This window comes from Netta rufina, assembly GCF_964035555.1.
Source record: "Netta rufina genome assembly, chromosome: 1".
NCBI lineage: Eukaryota > Metazoa > Chordata > Aves > Anseriformes > Anatidae > Netta > Netta rufina.
In genome coordinates, this window is record NC_140123.1 from 68,521,447 (window position 1) to 68,543,944 (window position 22,498).

At 42.1% G+C, this 22,498-nt stretch overlaps 1 protein-coding gene across 1 annotated transcript in view; it reads left to right on the top strand.

The window, feature by feature from the left end:
• Nucleotides 1-21,169: 21,169 nt before the first annotated feature.
• Nucleotides 21,170-22,498, top strand: part of VWA3B (von Willebrand factor A domain containing 3B) — a gene marked incomplete at both ends in the record, with an annotated part of 68,726 nt that continues 67,397 nt past the window's right edge. Inside the window, 1 exon segment of the mRNA XM_084287789.1 lies at nt 21,170-21,209. Within this exon segment, the coding sequence (XP_084143915.1) occupies nt 21,170-21,209 (40 nt within the window).

Sequence of the window (22,498 nt, forward strand, 5' to 3'; positions counted from 1 at the left end):
CTGCAGCATCAGTCCTGCCCTAGGTACAAGTTGAAAAATAAAGCTGTATTTTCTGCTCATTTTCCTGTGATGATTTTCCATATCTCCATTGTCCCTCTACTTTTTGTGCTCGACTGCTGAACAGCTTTTGGGCACAAACTTCTTTTCACTAAGCAGATACAGCTGAAGTTTTCACAGTGCCTGCATTCTCTAATTGGGAAAACCTCAAGACAAATAGGAGAGGCTACCAGATCCCTTCCTGTCATTTGTAATAATTTTCAAAGAACACAGAGAATGGTATAGTCTTGTCAAATTTTCAGTAATCTCAGAAAAAGACATGGGAAGATCCTAATGTAAATACCAAGTTGTGGATGTTATCTATCCTGGGAGGACATCTTGCCAATCAAACTAAAAATATACCCTTTAGTAGAAAACTGCCTGAAGCTCTAATTAGCTGCCTTTTTTTTTTTTTTTTTTTTTTTTTTTTTCTTTTTTTCCTGTAGGCAGAGCATCATATTTATCAAAGTGTAAGGCAACCTTCAATGTAAGGTGACCTCTCCTTGTCTGATTGAGCAGAAAAAGTATCAAATGTTGCATGCTGAAAATTCCCTGAATTATCATTGAAAGCCAGAAGGATCCTATGTCTCACCAGCTACTTCTAATGCCCCACAGAGAGGAGAGAATGAATGTGGAGCAGGAAATGTGCTGTCTCAGACTGCTGCCTGTGAGAGCTGGGCTTTGCTCCTGCATGTGGCAGTCGCTGGTTCCATGGGAAGTCAAGAAAAATCCAGTTGGTTTGAAAGAACCGGTAAAAGTTATACTTCTTGAAGTCTTGAAGGGTATTTCCAGGAAAATTTCTAGAGAGAAGTGTATAGAAATGACAGTAAAGACTTCTTCAGTAAAGAGCGTGTGGTTTTGCACCTATGATACATGGATAATGACATGAACGCTACATGCAGGCAATTATGTAGCTTATGGGATTCTACAACATAACCCATACAGGGGTGGAAACAATTATATCAGTAATTAAAGGCATGCCTTATGTGTAGATCCTAGGATCAACATCTGTGGGAAACCACAGCAGGTTCAGTATTGTGTTTGGTAACCAGGTAGTAAAAGAAGGAACCATGAGCTACGGATATTCCTCGCTAGCAGCAGTGCCCTCAGCTGGCATTTCAGGATGCGAGTGTGAGCGGTGCTACCATAAGTGATCCTTTTGAAGTATTTTATAAAGTCAAAAAAAAAAAAAAAAAAAGTTTTTGTCCATCTTTATGCAGGAAATGGGTACCTGGAGTCATCTGTGCCTTTCAGTTATTCAGCCAGCCAGATGCCTGGCAGAAGAGCTGAGCTGCTTGCTGTTCCTGAGCACTGCTTTGCTCTCTGTGCCACTTCCAGTTGCAATGGTGAGGCTGAATTTGTGGCATAACAGCTCAGATCGAAGCTGTACACACCGATTCCAGAGGTAGGCCAAAAGATCTCAACATGGTACATCCATCTCAAACACTATACAGGCTGAACACTAGAGTCTCCCATGAAAATTACTTCATTTACTTCAGTTGGTTTATGATTTAGGCCTTCATTTCTTTGGGGATCAGATTAATGCTGGAAAAACTCTGAGGGCCTAAGTTTCCAAGGAGAAGTCTTATCTCTTGCTCCTTCTCCCTAACACTGGTTCCAAAACATGGAATTAAAAAAAATAATAATAATAATAATTAAAGGTTTTTAGATTTATTTAGCTGGAAAGAAGCATTTACTGTACATAATAACACGTATGAACAGAAAGAGAACTCCGTTTTTAAACATCTTAAAGTTCTCATGTCAGACCCAAACTTCCCAGAAACTGCTCAAGATACCCTTCAGACCTGTGGTTCTGAGCAGCACGTGGTTGCCTGGATTTTAGCTGTAGCATTACAACTTTGAGCTTACAAGAAGTTTGTTGGGGGGGTGATTCACAAACGTTTCACTTCACTGAGCCAAGCAGAAAATGAGCTGTCCTCTAAAAACAGGGCAGATTATAAGAAATGGTTTTATTTGGACCTGCATGCTGATGTTGCATATAAAGTGCTTAGTGCTGTGTTAAAACACAGCCTTATTCCTGGGGAGAAAAGTCACGGCTCAAGGATGTATTACACAGCCGTGAGGACTATGTGGATGACTTACTGCTTACAGATGCTGCAGAGGAACGCATTTCAGGAAGGCCAGAGCTGTAGATCACTGGCTGGGATCTCTTCAGCCTTGTAACCCCTTCTTTCCGGGCTTGGGTACCAGAGAGGACAGCTGTCACGGGTGGTTTTGCACTGTGACTAAAACTGCTGGCTTTCCAGCAGGATGATTAACCTTCCCTTCCATTTACTGGTGCAGTCCTGAATCATTACACGGTGGAACAGCAGGGTTAAACACCCTGCCTCAGGAGCATGTGTGTGAGCAGAGAAAGTGCCACTCATCTCCCCAGCATCACGGCCTCACCTCCAAGAAGGTAGGGAGAGCCCTCATCTGCAGTCAGGGGCCTGGTACACAGAAAGAGCATGAAAAGTTCACTGTCCGCTTTGAACCTAGCAGAGAAATTTTCTATAGAAAAGAGTGTCCCAGGCTGCAGTGCATCTTCTGCTTCATTTCCCATGCTGGAGAAGCTGCAGGAAGGTCTTATGGCCACACAGTTGTACCAGAGACATGGTTCTCTGCTTCTTGGAGATTGACCTGGGACAACTCCTACAAATGGCAACAAACCACCAGCTAGGGATCAAACCTTAACCTGTAATTGCACCATATATATATTTTTTTCTTTTGGTTAAATAGTTGTTAGTCAGTTATTAATCTGAAAGATCAGTAATACTCATATGGCAGTTGCCTAATGACACAGAAATGCCAAGTTTCTTACTAGCTGCTCTGTTGCACTAACAAAAAATGTACCTCAAAATATAAAAGTCTAAAGTGGAAAATGATGTGAACATTGCTAACTCATGCTCTGGGCTTGCTTCAGTCACTGCCAGTGCTCACAGGTTCTTTATGAGTTACAAGTTTTTGCTTGAATCCCAGCTTGAATCATGAGCTTTTTGAGATTTTTCACTCTTGCCCTTCTCCTCTCATAGGACTATGCTGGCAGCCATTGTGGAAGTACTTGAAGCTGTAGGCTTGCTGAGGGCTGAAAAAAAAGAGAAAGCAAACAAACCCACCTTATGTGTGTATATACATACACTTGCATACACCCGTGAGTATGTGTGTACACGGTATGCATGGGTGCGTCTACGTCTATCTGTCAGAACAGAGGGAGGGAGAGAAAGAAAGAGGGAAGGAGAAAGAGAGATGTAAACATAATTTCTAATAACGTAATTTCTAACCCCATGCTCTTTGTGAAGGCAGGGATTTCACTTTTTGGAAGGCTGTCGCTGGCAATGCCAGCCCTCTAAAACAGAGCATAATGAAAGCCTGGAGGTGCATGGCTGGTTTGGAGAAGACTCAGCATGCTGCCAAAGGAGATCCTTCCTCAGACGGTGCACGTAGGGCCGGATCTCGCAAGCACTTGCTGCCTTTGGGCAGCTTTTCATCTGGAGGTGGAGGTTATAGGAAATTGCAAGCTACCGGCACAAAAAGAGCACAGGAGCTCTGTCTCTTCCAGCGAGAGATCCCAACACCCTGGCATGGTGAAGGCTTTGCCTGCACTCCGTTTTCTCACTCGTGGAAGCCAAGTTTGCATCATGCTATGTGAGGTCAGAAGCTAAGGATCCAAAAATTATATTCTTCCTCATGAGTAAGCTCTAGCATGATCTAGGATGACTCATCAAGTTACAGAGTTGTAAGGCCAAGCCATTTATGAAAACACGCTTTTAAATGCTGGCTGAGTTTCCCGAGGAGGAAATTTTGTACTGAAAAACATGAAAAATTGCATCCAGTAAGTGTCGAGCATTCGAATACATTGCTGGTCAAGATTTGTAAGTCCATGCGCTATAGACTTCCTTCCTTATTTATTTTTTCTATATGCCAAAATAAATTTTAAATAACAAAAGAAAGCCAGCAAATATTCTTACCACCCAGTATATTCAGACTTTTTAAATTAACTTGTCAGGCTTGGTTTTTACCTTGCTCTTTCTGTGGCTATGACAAATTATATCTTCCAGATCTGATTATTCATTAAATGTCTGCTGTGAATTTCAGGCTCCCTAATGCCTAAAATGCAGTGCATGTTTAATGGAACTAGGAATTAAAGCATGTTTCTTAATTTTATTTAATTCATGTCTAAAAAACACCGAATTTAAATGCCAAGGACGGTACAGAACACATCAATTAACAGTACTGAGCTAATTAGCTTTTATAATAATCTTTTTGATTGCAGTACATAAATTTTCAGTCCTGAAAGAAATGAATGGACAGTTTATTACTGATATTAGCTTAGGTTTGTTTTGTTTTCAGTGGTGGGCACATCTTTATTCCACTTTTGAAGTACATAACGAGTGGCTGTACGCATTGCATTCGTTAGAAATTTCCAGTGATGACATTAAACATTATTTTGGAGTATTGTTTCCCACTGCTTCTTCAGTGGCATAATATGGTCTTTGGAAGCTCACTGCAGGACTCTGAAGACATGAACATCTCACCGCTGTGCTATGGGGACTTTGCTCTCCTGCCTTAGGGGAGCAGGATCAGAGTTTGAGTTCTTGGTAGCTGATGCTCAGAAACCTGAGCCCAACACACTCTGATGTACATGGGGAGATTCCCCAGATTCCTATGGATTTTGCATTAGAGCTGTGTTGCACAAACTGCAGTCTGTACATTATTTTCAGGTGCCTGTTTTGCAACAGAAAGGTATTTTATCCTTTCTGTCGCAAAGATGATATATTGCACCTCCTTCTTTTTTTCTTTTTTAATTTTAATTTTTATTATTATATTTTTAATAAACCATTGTCTCTGTATGGATGACTTTATTTTCCCTTTTCAAGGCTATAGGAGAACCTAAAGCACAACCTTGTGCAAAATTTGCATGAGAAATTATTTGTAACATGCAGGCAGCCAGCGCTCAACCATATTTATCAGAAATCCCCTCCCCTTTCAACACAGCAAAAATGTAAAAATAGGTCTCAGTGTTCAGAGCCTGATGTTATCACTGCTGTCTTCATCAGCTGCGGTCTTGTCATTTATGACAGCTGAGCAGTTTGCACAGCACAAGTCTTTACAGGCTGAGAATACATTGAGAGAAATGCAATATTTGTGAAAATGCCATTAGACTAATAAGCAAGAAGGAAGACATGGTGTGAAAAACAAGTTTAATGGACAATGCAAGCATGCCAGACTCATCCTGATAAATCATTTCTACTGTCTTAACTGGGGTGGTAAATAAGCCCTGGATAGACAATTTGCCGAAGGTTGCATCTCCTTCACAAGTAGGCTTAAAATCCAAATGAAGCATTTTTCCAAAAGGCATTTTCTACTTCTGCTACAGCTACCACAGGCTGTGTTAAGAAGACCTTGCTGACTCTTTCTGAAATGAAAATCAATAAATCTTTGTAGGCAAACACTCATCAGGAAGATTAAGATTTAATTTCAGGAGGTTAAATTTCCTGCAGCCCTTTCATCAATGATTTCTGTGATGATACTTTTTCTCCCCTTTTCCCCCCTTACACCTCTGTAGCACTTTTCTCCGTGGCATCCTTTTCTGCATGGAAGAAGCCTCCTGAAGTATTCTCATCCTCCCGTAGAGCATTTTCAAGTTCCTCTTTTGCATTGATGCTTGCAAGAGAAGAGCTGCTCCTTCACAGCTCAAGGAAGGCACTTGTAAAACAGCAGTCACGTTAAAAGGGCAAGAAATTATAATAGTTTTCTGCATATTTGACAGCCCTCCCCTCTCTGAAACCATTGTGGTACTTGTTTTCGCAGATTCTATTCTATGAAGGGTGCTTCAGGTAGGACATGGAGCACTAACAACCTGCAGGAGCCACCGTAATGTAAGCATTAATTAAACACGTAACAGTACCAATGCGCACGCCCGGGTTACAAAACCCTCCCGTCTCCTGCAGCCTTGCTGCCGCTTGGCTTTCTTCTCCTCTTGGCAAAAAATAGCTGGGAAATACCTTGCCCTGCTCTGTGCAGCTAGCCCATGCAGCTGCCAGTAGTCACATGAATAAAATATTGGCTAGCTGGGTTCCAATTTTACAGTCTGAGATGGAAAGCCCGGTCGTAGCTGTAGCAGGAAACAAACCCTGGCTGGCAATAAAATCCTTAAATGCTAGATCTCCATCAGCATCAGATTGAAGGGGCTCTGGCTAAGGCACTGGCTGGCATTCACTGCCTCCAGCATGAATTTTGCCACTGAATTTATGAGGAAAGGAACTGCAGGTAGAGGTTGTTTCAATTGAGAGAAATCAGGTAAAAAATTGGCAGTTTCTGCCTTCTACCCCTGGTGACTCCTGGTGTGGCTACACGAGCCCCTCACACCTATACGTTTTCCTGTGCTTGTGGGAAAGGCAATGGGCAATGCTCTAATTCGATGCAAATTAAAGGGATTTCCTAGCAAAGGATGGTAATTTGCACAGCTCTGCAGGTATGTGAAAGTGCTGGATGGTAACCTGGGAGCAGCGAGAGAGGAAGACCTCCGCTGAGGCAGAGCTGTAATCACCTCTTGCTTTCAGTAATTGCCAAGAGCCGGCTCTCTTAAGTACCGTATGATTTTTTATAAAATCTATTAAATTGCTACCTCTTGGCCATTTTCTCCAGCCATTTATACCAGCCCTTGTTATCTCCTGCCATCAGGAGCAAGCCTTAGAAATGAATGCTGTTCCTACAGCCCTACTTTCATTAAACTGATTGTGGTATAGAGAAACCCCTCTATAATGTATAAAAAGGAGAGAACTGCTCTCAACAATGTAATGAAATGGGCTGTGGACCCAGCTTTTCCTCCAAAATCTAAACCAAGAATTATCTTCCACACACAATACCTTGCCTCAGAGCAGACTCTCACATATCTTATAGCTGATATTCCATGCCACGGGGGTGCGCACAGATATTCCCATTTCCTTTTGTGCAATGTTTTTCAGCAGACTGATCAACTAGGCAAGTTCTCAGGAATGGAAATATGCCTTTATTTATTTGTGATAATTATTTAGGTTCCTCATTCTCAAACATTAAACTCTTGTAAGGCTTCCTTTTGTCACTACTGTGGGTCTAATAGAGCATGCGTCAAAAATGTACATATATATCAACAGGGGAAGCATCAAAGAGTGCACAAAAAATTGTAGTTAGCTTAAAAACATATTAACATCTTAATGACATCTGGAAAGTTCCTCAGAAATATGCTAAATGAACCCATCACCACGCTTCATAAAGTTTTGCCTGAAAAGTGTTTTTATGGAGGGTTAGTATCAGCATTAATTCCCAGGGCTGGTCATTTTTATGTTAGTTTTACTGATTACATGGAGATGAGAGAGAATGATGACATAAGAAAACCATTAACATTCTCAATGGAAAAGGAAATATTAAAAAATCAGCTATGTTGTTTTCACTCTCCTTCAGAAATGCTACAAAAAAAAGAGAACATGAAGGTCTATACCCTAGTAATTAATAAGCATTTAATTATAAATGCATGATTTGATGAATAGTTTTCAAAAAATCTGCCACTGATTTGGGAATGAATAAATAAAAACAAGAATACTCTCTGGTGCCCTTGTCTAGCACGTTCCATCTTGCTGTGCTTTGCAAATATTAGCTGGAGAGTAAATCTGACATCAGCCTGAGACGAATGTAAGCGTGTTTCATTCCCATTAGCGAGAGGGAAGCAAAAACAAAGAGGGGTTGGGTGATCTGCATAGAAATGTCCCGATACACAATTCCTTTCCTTCCTATGTGAAGTCAACAACAATGAGCTGAAAAATAGTGTCTGAATTGCACCTGCATGTACATCACGTGTTTGTCAGTGTGCTATTTTCTCCTGAACGTTAGCACCAGCCAAGCCATACAACAGGCCATGCATATAATGTTATTTTTATATATGCAAAAGTGCAAAGTAATAGTAAAAATAAATAAAAGTAATTTTTCTTTTTCTTTTCTTTTTTTTTTTTTTTTGTATTACATTTTAAACTACAATGTGCTTATATATTTACCAAACATATCTGTCAGAAATGAAAACATGCAATGAAAAAAAATCAAAGTTACTCAGTTTGATCTGAGTAATCAAATCAAATCAAAATTACAATCAAAATAAAGTCAAACCAAAATTGTTTAAATGCTATAACACCTATGGCTGTCACGACAAAGAATATTTTCGTCTTACAGAGCAAAATATTCTTTAGCTTTAGGAAAAGGAAAGCAGGTGTTCATATAGAAGAAAAGCTGCTGGATGGACGTAATCTTGCATGTTTTCAAAAACCTGAAAGCTATTTCTCTCAGGGAAGAAACAGCCTATGGCCGAGTTAATCTTCAACCTGAAAAATAACACTCTCTTTCAGTGAAAGTTTGGATCCTTTTTGCATACCTGGAATGAATGCTCACAGTTAGCAGTTGACCCCCAAAAGGTAAAGCAGGAAAAATGAAAGGCTCAACTTTCATCTTTTATTACTGACTGCATTACAAAGTTGATTGTTTGTCACCAGTATATATAAACCAGTTAAACATTTACACTTCTGTAGCGTAGACAGGATACCAGTATTTAACTCTAAAAGGAACAGGGTGTGAAAAATACAGTGGAGAATGCCTGAGTTCCTTTCTCGGGCAGGGAAATCCGTATTGTCACTGCAGACTGTTTTCTCACACTCACTATATTTTACTTATGGAATTACAATTACATTGTTTGTTATTACAAGGATGTTTTACTGAACAGCAAGTAAAAATAGGGAGGAAGAAACGAAGTGTGTGCTTTTCTGAATCAGAATGGTGAAGTACCTGCTAATATGAAGATGCTAATGGGCTATGCTGACTTCTGTGTTTTTCTGTCAAAAGCATTAGCCATCCCCTGCTAGTTGCCTAAATCTCTTTCTTTCCCAGGAAAATCCTATGACATATTTATGTATTCCAAGCATGATTTCTTCAGAGTGATGGAAATTACAGGACAAGGTAATGTCCCTGCCCTGTAAATGCAGCATCAAAGCAAGTGCAGCATCAAAATAAGCTGAAGACTGTTGGAGCAGTGCAAAAATAATTCCATTTTGCTTGCTACACATGCAGATTGTTTGAAGCATGTTGGCTGCAGCAGGCGTGGAACATGCATGTGTCTTGTTCTGAACTCTTGGGCTCTGTGTTCAGCTCATCAGTAGCAATCTCTCGGTTCAGTGTGTTTAACTAAGGCTAGAGACTGGGGCATCCTGGCTCCTGGTTTCCAGGGTGCTGATAACATCTTTCAAAACTAGATACTTTCTGGCAAAATTCTGGTGCTGCTCATTTACGCTTTGTGTCCAGAAGTGGAGTGGGGGTTGTTAGGGCAGTGAGATTTGTTCTATTTCATTGAACCCACCCTGGGAAGACCCAGAAGGGGAAGACTGACAAAGTCTCTGATAAGACTCTTGACAAAGGAGTCAATTAGGGAGAGCAGTTTTCTACAGCAACCCACTCAAAGAGCTCCTTGTTTGCTCTTGGAGGCAACAGCATTTTCTATGTTTACTATTGTCGCAGGATGACGATATCAGAAACATGAAGCTACTCAAAAGTTGTCATGTATCTGTCACCCTGTGCTGCTTTAAATACTTGCAAATAATTTAGCAAAAAGAATAAGATCTGTGAGGGCCAACACCATTTTGCTAGTTGGCTACATTTCAAACTGCTTTTGGTACTCATTTTTATGACTAAACTAAAAACTTCTTTGATCTTGAGACTTCTTATTTTATTGTCACAGGCCACTAACTGCAGACATGGTGTGCAATCACAGCTTTATTTAAATATTCTTTTGCAATACCACTACAAGACAGAATTTAACTGCATCTGAAGTGCTGGTAGATGGCTGCAGGAAATGGAGTCTGATGGGATTCATGTTTGCAGATGTGTTGTACTGGGTACACCGGGCATCCCTTGATGGAACAGGTTTTCTCATTGAAGTGGATCTTTGTTACAGGATTAGCAGCTTTTAGGTGCAAAACTGCCTTGTTACAGTGTTTCCTTAAGCAAAGCAGAATAAAAACCAAGACATATTATCTCTCTGTTGAAGAATAATCATCTTGGGTTACAGCACGGACTTTCAGATTGGTTCTCTTCTCCTTATTTCTTTCCTGAAAGAAAAAAGTGCTTTGGATAATATTTGAGTAATGATAAACTGATACTAAACTTCTATGAATTAAGAAACAAGACATAAAGTTATTAATTTTATGGATGAGTAACAGCTGAATCACAGCTGACTTGAATTGGCAGACTCTTAGAATTTCCATTCTAAGTGAAATTCCAAAATAAATAGTCATTCCAAAATGAAAAAGAAAAACTTCAAGATTTCCCATGGAAGGAGATTTTTGGCCTTTTTTCCAGGACAACATTCTGGATGACTTATTGTTTGTTCCTTGCAAATTTTTCCTTAAGGTCTTTAAAGAGCCTAGAGCTTTGGCTCTTTACCATGCTGTGACGTGGGAAGTGTATGAGCAAGGAAATAGAAAAAAAAATCTGATTTCCTCAGATTTTTGGACTGCTGAGAAGCCCAGATCTTGGAAGACCTAGAAAAAAACTTAATGTGAGCATCTCGTTTGGAACCTGGAGCTGGGTTATTGTGGGATAATTCATGGGACGACACAGACTAATCACGAGGGCCTTGTCATTTAAACACTCCAATTACTTTTTTTCTGCAACAGCTTCTGCTCCTGTCCACATCCCACGGCACATTCCAGGGCTACCACATTAATTGGAAGCCTATTCCTGTGCATGAAGTGGACTTTAATTAGCACCTAAGGGGTACATGCTGGTGTCTTGACTCAGGTGGCACGGAGATAAACCTCTGAGTGTCTCCATCACAGCCTGTGGGGCTGCTCGTGAGAAAGAGGTGTCCTAGCCTGGGAGAAGGCTGGCTGGGATGCTCCGAGCCACCTGGACGGGACAAGAGGCTCCCCTGCCTCGCCAACATTCAATGCTGTGGCCTGGGGCCCTGTAAAACAGCAGTTGCACCAACTCTTCCAATTATTTTGCTCAAGTAATGAGTAATATGAGTGGCTCCAGATTTTAAGTCTGTGAGCAATGTAGGAACACTGTAAAAATTGGGATTGTAGGCAGTCTTGTAACAAATTAATAACTTTGACTATTATGTGACTCATCCGTAAAATGGGCCCCGAGTTATGAAGACACACACCAACTGTGGGGGTATTATGGAAAATTGAGACTAATGTGACATAATACTACTTCAATTACAATAGAAGGACTGCAGCTGGAAAGATGGGAGAAATGGGAGGGACCATAGCTCCACTGATTCGCTTAATTACATCCCCACACCCTGTTTCCAAAAGCAGGGTGCAAATCCATCTCAGCAAGGTACCAGCACCTCCTGCTAGCCTTCACAGCCCTTACAAGGTGGCGTAAAACATCCCCTCCACCATCAGCCCTCTTCTTCTTCCTCCTCATCCTCCATGTGTGCTGAAAACCCTCACCTGGAGGACAACAGGCATGGGTGTCCCTCAGTATTGTTGCCTTGGTGGTCAATGCATGTCACTGTCCTTGTCACAACAGGTCAAAGCCTACGTGATGATCCAAGAAGAAGGGACCTGGCCCAAATTATACATCACCTGGGCAGCATCCCAGCCATGCTGGCTGTTTCAAAGAGTTACATCCTGCTCACGGAGACAACTTGAGATTAAAATGTCAGCATGTACATCATGAAAGTTGTTATCTGTGAATTACTTCATGACTTTAATACATACTGGTGTATGTAGTAAAATATGTTGTGAAGAGTAGTTGAGAATTATCTTAATTGTGCTCAGACGGGAAAAATAATTACAACGTACTGAGGCCACTGATCTCTCCTGAAGGGGCTCAGTGGTAGCAACACTTCTTAAAAGGCTTTAAAGAGAGGAGAGAGCTGATATTATTTAGACACAAAGTGCTGTCTAAAAATATCCCAAGCAACATGTCCATCACAAACATAGCACAGATATATATGAAAAGTAAAAGGTGAAAAGCACATGTATCAGTTGCTTAACACATTTCATTTCCTGTATTATCAAAATAGTAAGCTGGATTTTACCATCAGCAAATCTATGTTATATTGTTAAAAGACAGTATAATGTTTTAAAATATAGCATCAATAGTTTTAATATTTCCTGTAGAATCTGATATAACTCATACAATGTGAGGGGACTGTATGTCTGCCGATGAAAAGAAAGCCAATCCTTAAATATTATCCTACACATTACAGATTATACACTAGATACTTTTTCTATATGAAATTAGTGTCCCACGTATATCCGTCCTACTGGGTAAAGATGTCAGCTATGATATATGCCTTTTGGCCAAATAACCCCAGCATGAACTAACGTAGAGAAATTCACTTACTGCTCACAGCACAGGCCCAGTCAGAAAGCAGCCCAGTGAAAATGTTTTCAGGAGCAGTATTTATCATCTCTCGGTGACTGTTACACTGCACTGACAAATGGAAACAAACCATTTTTTCCCCTTTAATTGCCAGTCCCACAATCTTAGTTTAAGATGTAGGAGTCAAGTCTGAGGTCAAGGACCACAGGAAGAACACAGAGCACTGCATAGGAAAGTGGCATCCAATCCTACTGAGGTGCACGAAGGCACATCTGCCCCAGCCACTGTGCAGGTCCAAGTCCACTGGTGCAGGCAGACCTGCCAGTCACTCACAACCTTTCCAAAGCTGCAGAAACCACAAAGGTTCCCTCCCTGGCAGGGTGTACACTCAGCCTGGGCAGACAAGACATGCCTAAGGATGCAGCTGCCTTACTCTGCTGACTTTTCAGCAGGTCAGGTGATGAGCTGTGATGAATCACCTATTTCATCCATGACTGGAGTCACCTGAGGCAAATTCCCGTCCTGTGGGGCTAAATGACCAGCAGCATGCCACCTCCAGGCCTCACTTCAAAAAATGAGGTAGGCTTTTTGATACCACTATGACATTATACTGTACATGTAAGCAAATAACTCTATTTAGTTTAAATAATTTTTCAAGCTGATGCATTCCCCTTTGCTGTATGTTTATGGTTGAAGACCAGACAAGTCCAGATCAATTTTTTTCTAAACTGAAAAATGCTGCTTTCCCTGTTCTCCAAAAGAAGATGGTCTTGGTAAAACTTCCAGCCTGGCCGACACAAGGGCAGCTCGCTGAAGTTTCATTTGTACACGTACAGTGTTGAATTTGTTGTTCTTTAATACTTCCCACCTTGCAGGAGGGTGCTTGCTTTCCTCCGCAGCTGCCTCCTGCTCAGCCTCCACCTGCAGCAGTCACCGCTCCGGGGGCTTGGGCTTCAGCACACCCGTGCTACAGTTTTGGCAGCAGTACAATAACATTGCAATATCTCTTGTCTAGGCTTGATTAGAAATCTTAACATGCCCACTTTGCTGTGAAGTTCCTTTGTTAAGTGCTATGCAAGGTAGACAACCTTTAAACAAAATATTTGTTTTTAACATTTAATGGCCCCTTTCTTTCTGGCACTCACTGTTGTCATAGGCTTAATCACTGTAAGAGGGATTTTTAGTGAATCCACATTACTCTACAGAAGGCAGTTAAGGTGACAGAGATGTATGTAACACACTGACAAGCACTTAAGAAAAAAAAAAAAAAGCAGTAACAGAATTTCTTGTGCATGCATTGATGGTTTAATTTGAGCATGAATGGCGGGGTTAAGGCACAGCTAGATTACTGTGGATGCAGTGTAGCTCCAGATATTTATTAATAAAACAGCCTGGCTTTCATAAAGGGTATTTTCATTATGAATGAATGTCCTTTAAGTTGGATTCAGCCTCTAGATACTATCAAAAAATTGCCTCCAACCTGGCTGGAATCCAAGGGACTCTGATGCCTCTTGATGGCTTTGTCATACATGACCTCTCTCTAACCTTCCACATCAGATGCTGCCAGCAAAATTTCTTTTTTTTTCTTTTTTCTTTTTTTTTTTTTGATGACACACACAGCATTTGCACAGTTCTCACTTATTATTGCCCTGCACTGAATCAGTTGGTATCCATAAACCATCTTATGACTATCGCTTTTGCTCCATAGTGCTTATGAAGAGACAAACCTCCCCTTACTGGAAGAAACAGTTCATTCTCTATCTTCCCATTGCATAATGAACTTTTAACTTCAGCTTCTCCCAGTATACTCAGTTTGCTAAATTATTTGCTAGCTTTTGAACATTTCTGTAGAATGTTAGATTTTTGACCTCTCCTGGCACCCAAATAATCCAAGCCACTTCATTATAAACTTCTTTCAGTATGTGTATGTGAGCTGTGCCCCAAACGTCTCTCTACATTCAGTGCTGTAAAAGGAGTGTAAACTGGTGTAAAATGAGTGTTTGAACCCAAAGTAAATTTTAATAAATGTCTTCTTTGCTCTTATTCCAACTCCTCCATTGAAAGTTTTCCTTCCAATGTAAATTAATCTACTTCCTCATTCCTTCTCTCACTCCTCTCTCTTTACCCCTCTCCATCATCTTTTAGTTTAGATCTTGGCATTTATCATTGTTGCATGTCTGTTCCTAAGCACAGATGACTGGGCAGAACCTCCTCAGTCGCTTTGGTCCTAAATGTTTCACTTTTGTATGAACCACCATCTTAAAAGAAGACAGTGTCCCGCTGATACTCCAGCTTTGAGTCTGTTCCAGGTCCTCACTATTGCCACATTAGGGAAATTTGTTCTGTTTTCTAAACTAGATTTATTAATGTCTAGCTTAGCCTCATCTGTTAGTATGTTGTACCAGAAATGGGAAAAACAAACAAACAAACAACAACAACAACAAAAAAACTTATTTCTCACTTTTGCCCTCTATGCTTCCCAGCATCTTTACTTGCTCTGACTTTCCACATTTCTTACTAAACTGTTTCTAGACTACTGATGCCTATGATGTTCAAAACACTTTCCAGATCTTCCAGAGTAGACATGCTTCCAGAGTAGACATGCTTCGTCCTAGGCGTCCATAACCCAAAAGAGATCAGCAGGCAGATGTTCGTGGAAGCAAGTGGGGACTTTCTATCCATGTCAACTGGAATCAACCTTTGAGGGAAAGATGGAGATGGGAACACAAAGGAGAGACAGACAATGGCAAACGTGATGAGGCATGCTTTTCTTATTCCTTGCTGAAATAAGAAATCAGTTCCCTTTCTTCCATTCACCTTTAAAAGAATGCCTTGTTTTGCAGACAATGAATAAACAAGACTCCAGAAAAGGGAAGAAGCACATAACTGACCAGGGACTTGGGGAAAAACAAGAACTGTGACAGCCTCTCCTTTATTTGACAAGGCAGACAGGAAGCACTTCCATGCAGCACACACCTCATATTCTTCCTTTCAGTACAGTATGGGCACTGTGCCTGCTAGGTTGCTTTTGTGCTTGTGCAAGCAGGCTGCCTGGGAAGAAATGTATGTGATACAATTAAGGCAAGATCACCCTAGGGCGGTGAGGAACCAGCAGCATTTGTATCTTTCATCCTCATTCCAGAAGATGCAAACACTGTGGGTGCCAGAAAGTGGCAAACCTAGATGTGCAGCACCTTTCTTAAACACAAAGGTTGTGGAGCACTATATTATGTCATTGTTTTTGTTTGTTTGCTTGCTTTTTAATTCTCATTGATTTGTTCTGCACTGTCCCGGGTACCTTGGCCTCTTCAGTGACAAACTCAGCTCCACTAGCACCCAGCCATGCCGCTGGTGGTAACTGGAAGACAGATATCTGCAAGGAAGGAGAAGCTTTTGTTTCCTGTCCATTTGGAAACACTTCTATTTACGTATAGATCTAAAGAAGATTAAAGAAAATTAAAAAGCAGAAAAAAATAAAAGCCACAAAATGTCACACACATCTTCAGCAACCACCCTCCTTGCAGTGCCACTCAGGGACACAGTTCATCCAGTGCACCCAATTTGTTATGCAGATTGTGCATAAGTCTTTAGGTATCACTCACTATGCCAGCCCATCCCTTCCACATTTCCCTATTATGTACAGCCATGTCTTTAACACAGATCTCAATTTTACAGCCTGAAATCTTCCTTCTCCCTGACATCACATATCAGTCACAGGCACCTGAGCCCCCTAGCTTTGTCCCCTGAAGTTTTAGTTTATCCCCACTTGCCCTTTCCCATGCCTTCTTTCATTCTCCACTCTCTCACTAGACAGTCCCATTTTTTATCTTCATATCACCTCCGTACCATGTCCTCATCCACTTTTTTTTAAGGAGGTGCTTAAAGGGTGAGAAAAAGTTACAGTTGAAAGGAGTATGTAAAATACTGCAGACCTCTGGCTTGCGTTTTACATTTTGCCTGTGCCTGATAAACTGTATTTTCAGTGTGTGCATTTTACGTAGCCAGCACTGTAAACAACATAAAGACAGCATTAACTCAGTTTCAATCCAACTTGCTTTTATTTTTTTCCTTGCCCCTTGCAACTGATTCCTGCCTCTCTTTGAGAGGGAGTCAACAGGAAGTATGACACTGCAGGTCAGGATGTGTGACAGCCTTAAACTTCCTGGTGAGGACCTATTCCTCATAGTATCATAGCCATATGCATCAGTGCCATGAGCATCCTTACTAACCCATCATGAGAGACTCCGTCTCTTTATTCATACAATAGCAGTTATGCTGGGTGAACCACTAAGGAACACTTGTATTTATATCTTTTAATGAAAAAAAAGGGGAAATGCTAAAGAGTTTTTTTGTTTTGTTTTGTTTATTTGTTTTTAAGTATGATGAGACTGGAAGACAGAAAGAGACTGGATTATCTTTTGTTTTTGTTTGAATAAACGTCATCATAAACACCATCCAAACAGTTCCATGTTGTAAGCACTAACAGAAAGGAAATGCTGACAATGCTGATTTTCAGCCACAAGAAAAAAAAAAAAAAAAAGAATACTTTTATTGGTAGGCAAAATGTCCTAAAGTTATGCTCCCTAATGCAATCCCAGTATGTGTTACACTGCAGTCGCTAACGAATGACATAACGACACGCATTCCACCCATCCGTATCACTGCGTCATTCAGCCTAAAGGTCAGATGACAGAATGGCTCAGTGGTTATTTTTATCACCCCTGTGCAAGGAGTGAGTTCCCACTTCACAGTTACTTGGATCTCTGCCTCCTCTATTATCCAGTCTTGCCTCATCCAGCCGGCAGCATCTGGAGAACTCATTCCTCCTCCTCCTCCTCCTCAGCGTCAGCTGAACGGTGAGCAGCAGCCGGGGCAGGGCTTCCATGCAAACAAGGAGATACGCTTATCTGATGTGCAGAGAACATCTTATTTTCCGGCCTAGGAAGAACATTACCTACAAAACCACAGCAAGTGGATCAGGAAACTTGCCGGAGCTACGAGTCACTGTGCATTTGCCAGCCTTTGTCCCTGGGCCATGTCAGGCTCTTGTACAAGCTAAGGAATGTTTTCTTGCAACCCGTAGTGTTTAGGGTAGCCAAGCCCAGAGTGAAGGTTTTTGGCAGACATAGACATTTACAGCACATATAATCACTTCATTTTAACCCATAATACATTTACCGATACTTAGACATGAAGATAGACTTTCTAATTTTATATAATGTAGAAAAACCTACCCAAGCAAGTCATTTTTGGTGTTTGATAAAAAACTTCCACTGCTGGAAGCAGCAAAACAAACCAAGAGATTGATTTGATTGATTTTACGGTGCCTACTTATAAACCCATTGCACTTGCACTTTCAAGAGAAATTTTAAAAGCACCCTCCCAAAATTCTGGGTCTGTAAAGCATCTTGTGCTACAGCAGTTGCAGTGTCTGACCTGATCCTGAGAATGTTTAGTACACTATTTTTAATGATCTAATGGGAAGCTGTTTCATGGCTGAGAAATAAATGCCTTTTCTATACCTCAGGGGAATAGTTGTGCAATCAAGAACGACTCGTCATGTCCCGGCTCGTCTTTAAACCCTTGCTTCCAACTGCATGAGAAACGGAAGCTCTGCTTCCAACCAGACAGTAGCGTCGGCACCCGAGCTGTGTGCCTTATAAGGCACTTTTCTTTCCTATCTCTGTTTACGACGCCATCTCACAAAGCTGAAGCCAAAGCTTCGGCGTGTACGGAGTGGCCCTGGCCGTGCGCTTGGGTGTGGATTTCCATCTGAACATGGGTACAGAGATAAGACCGATCAGTCAATCCTCCAGAGTAACCTATCTTTTACTGCTTTGTGATTGCACGGCAAACAAAGGCAGAAGAGAGAAAGTGTGCACTTCTGTGCTGTTTGTTGCTTTCACGGAAACTGTGTTCAAAAACATCTGCGACCCAAACGCTGTGTATACAATACATGTATTGCTGGCATTCTGGTGTAAGCTGGAGCTTTTTAATAATGAGCTCAGGTTTATGATACACTTTTTTTTTTTTTTTTTTTTTTAAATTTTTTGTAAATTTTACTACACTAGAACATTTTTTAGTCAGGCTACCCCAGAAGCATGCTAATTCTGCTGCAGTGTGTATACAGTTATGCTGGTTTAAACAAAGGACATGTGGGTGCTTTTAGTATAGGTATCGCCAATTGCTCAGTCTAAATTAAGAATTAACAAGAACACATGACTCTGACCCACTAAACATAGATTTCTGCGACTCTCCCAGTTGGCGTATGTACTTTTGGTCCCTACAACACCAAGCGCACTTTGTTGTTGTGGCATCTGTCAGCAATGAATTTACTCAGCATTTTCCTCTCTGGCCACAGGTCGCAGCCGCTCCGTGCCCCCACTGCGGCTGAAAGCTTTCCTTTGTGCTCAGTCTCTGCCTGTTTGATGTACTGCAGCAACCCCAGCCCACCCTTCCTCCTGTTTTGGAACACCTCGGATCAATAAATAAACACACACACCCCACGAACACAACTTTTGGAGCCTGAGGGCCCGCAGCAGCGTTTATTGCTCGGTGACCCGCGTTCGGCGCCTGGGTGCCGGGGAGCAGGAGTCGCTCCCCGGCCTCTCCCTGCTGTTTGGGCGGCTGCATGGCAGCGGCACCGGGTGCAGCAGCGCCCGCCGCCCGTCGGGAGGGCCCTGCGGGACGGGGAGGCCCGGCCGTAGCAACCGGGCGGTCTCCAGCCCAACGGCGGGGCGGCGGCGCCGCCGCTTCCAAGCGGGTGGCTGCCGGAGGCAGGTGAGGGCCACCGCGGGGAGAAGGGCGGGTGGCAGCGTGGCCTTGCTGCTCCCACTGCAGGCATGGCCCTGAGCAGCTGACCCCAAAGCCTGGGCCCCATGGGCAGTGGGTTTCCTGCCCCACGCAGCGTGTCTCGGGGCACGTTTGGGGTGGCAGTGCTGGGCGCTGACACAGCTGCTGGTAGCTCTGGTGGCACGGGCTTCACCCCATGCCCGCAGCTCTTCCTCTGGCCCCAGGGTGGTTTTGCGATGGCACACGCTGCAGGGTTTCCACAGAAACCCCAGCCTGGTGCTGGGTTCAGAAAGCACCCAGGGGCTCGCCCTGAAGCTCCCAGCTATGCGGGAGAGGTCACGGGCTCAGCAAACACCGTGCACCTGTGACAGGCGGGGTGAACCTTACAGAAAGTTGGCTGTGCTGGCCAGGGAGTGGTGGTGGTGCTCAGACGAACTGGTGCTTGCCTTTTGAAAAGAGTGTATTTTGGTTCAGGCTTTGTGCTGACCATTTTCCTGGCTGCCATCAGCTTGCTTGCCTTTCCCAGACTTGAGGTAAATTTGCTATTTCCATTGAAGCCACTCCATCTCCTTTCCAATGTGCCTTTTCATATGGTGCCAGCACTTCACGTACAGATGCTGTTCAAGTGGCTGGGAGCGGCACTGGGCAGTGAAAGTACAGGAAAATGTGCTGCCACACCTCTGGGCATCTGGAAAATGAGATGGCATCTGGGATTAGTTCGCCACCTGACGTGTGTGTCAGCGTTACCACGAGGGCATAGCGGTACTGCTCCTGCGCAGGGTTAGAAACTGCATGAGTCTCACTGCTCACTACTGATGGGCACTGTCTGCCTCAGCAACTCTGTAGTAAATGTTTAAAAAAAAAATATTGCATTAACACCAAGTCCCTGCCAAAGGGGTGTTCGTCTGCTTGCAGGCGTCTTCTGCTGAATGCTTGGGTGTTAGGATGCAGAACACACTCCTGTTTTTTTAATGCCCTCCCTGCCTTTCATACCATTAATATCTTCCTGTATGAGGAGGACAAAGAACAGAACAGTTTATATGTTTCTCTGTGGGTATTTAAACTCATGTAAGAGGAATAAATATATCTGCAAGAGGAATAAATAGTGTGTTCAGTTCTGCAGAGAAGAAAGAGGGAGGAGGCTGTGTGTTCTGGTGCAGTCCTGTTATGATTTTATCCCATTTTTGCTTTTCCCATAGGAAAAACTGCTTGATGACAATAGCTAGCAGCTGGGCTGTTGGTGATTCATAAATATCCCTCATTCATTTGTCTTATTCATTAAAAGAAGAACCAAATAAATGGCAAAATGTGATGTCTCAAAGTGATACACACAGCCAACATATGCTACCTTGCTTCCTCTGGCATTTTGTTCTCTATTCATATGTTTTGTTTTAGTCACAGTTGGGCCTTATACCACACACATATACATATATACAAGCATAATTCTTTTCCTTTGTGAATCATCTTGCAGTCTTATAGGCAAAGTTATGAATCTCTTCACAGAATTGTGTCTCAGATACTCCCAGGTTCAGTCATAAATTGTATTATAGCAATGGTAAAGTATAATGCAAAGCAATAATAAAACATAATACAACTGGCTGACAGTAGGCCAAAACACCACACTCTTTTTTGTGTGGAAACTTCCACATTGGCTTTTTCTTAATGATAAATTACAGGGATAGAACGGAAATCATATTACCTATATCCCCATTTCTGAGTATGAGGGGGTCCCTGTCAAATCTGATTTCACCCTTTCTTGACAGGGGAGGTAGCTACCCTTTTTAATTCATACTATTATTTTCCTTGAGAAAAATCTTGACCTCAATCTTCCGCAGTTTATTACTGCCTGGGCTTGTGCATCTGGTCTCCTGTTCATATTGACCTGTTCAGGGGAGTATTTTAGATTACTATTATTTTTTTGAATAATAATTTCTCAGGCTTTTAAGACGAAAGGAAAGAGGAGCTGTCAATCAAGAGATCCATCATGACTGGCAATCCATTTAAGAGACTTGCCTGGAGTGACTGTGAGTATTTCAGGACTGCTTTTACATACATTCCATGTTATCCTGGATAACGTGCAGTTTAATTATTCTGAATCATGGTCTGCATGCTGCTAGCTGTGTACAAGCTCTGCTGAAGCTGTGCCAGTCTCCTGTGCTGTGTATGGGGTGCTGTGCTGGCTTTTTTTTTTTTTTTTTTTCCTGATTAGGAAACTGGGAATGACTGCTCAAGTGACTATAAACAGTCCCTAACTATATATGAAGCCCAAGCAGCTGCAAACCTTCACCTGTGTCTCTTTAGAGTTAACATCTGTCATTGCTGCTTCTGCACTGAGAGGAGGAGGAAGGCTGGTAAAATGCCAGCCTCTGCAGGCATGCCAGCCCAGCACCCTGCTTGTAGGACTGCTGACTAGGGAAGAGCTGGTGCCAGCCTGCCCCATGCAGAAGGCTACTGTCACTGAAAGATGATTTCTGAGGATACATTCTCATTTCCTTTATGTATGATTAACTGAGGAACAAATCTGTCTAATGAACATGTGTAGCCAGGTCAGTTGTTTTAGTATTTGATCTCAGAGACAGCAGAGCTCTGATCATATTCCGTACTAGACTGAAAGTTATTTTTAGTCATTACAGAACAGAACCTTTCTTTATATTTTGGACCAATTTCATCCACTCAGTATATTTACATTTCAGCTGGCTTACAGTATATGGGGAAGTGAAGGGCTGGGATACTGTAAATAATGTTGATTCTGGGGAAAATGGGCAGAAATATCAAACGTCTACAGAAAATAAACTTAGATACAGCAAGGGTATTTAATTGACTAACACCAGCTTAGCTCATGCAGAGTATTTTGGGAATGAACAGGAAATACCAAAGTTCTCGTAAAACCTCTGTGCTGAGGAACAGACGCATTACTGTTGTCATCACTTCAATTTCTGCCCCAACCGCTCTAGGCTCTGGTCTGCCTCTGCTCCCCATTTCAAGCAGAGCTAGCCCAGCCAACTGGAAATCTGTGCAGAAATGCATTTTTCTGTAGAACTTAAAAAATAAAAATTGACCTTCATGTCCAAGATTTGCTGTACATGCACATCATCCATCACAGACTGGAACAGATGCTGCCAGTACCATTGTTTGCAGTTATGGACAATGATGTGGGGTGAAGGAGTTTCACCAGCCTTGCAATAAAGTCAGGGTCTGCTGCTGGCCCTGCCATTGCTCATGATAGAGGTTGAATGTATAATTGCTAAGAGATCCTCATTTATTGTATAATGCTTCTAATGTGTCTGTAGTGGTTGTCTGACAATCTTCAGAT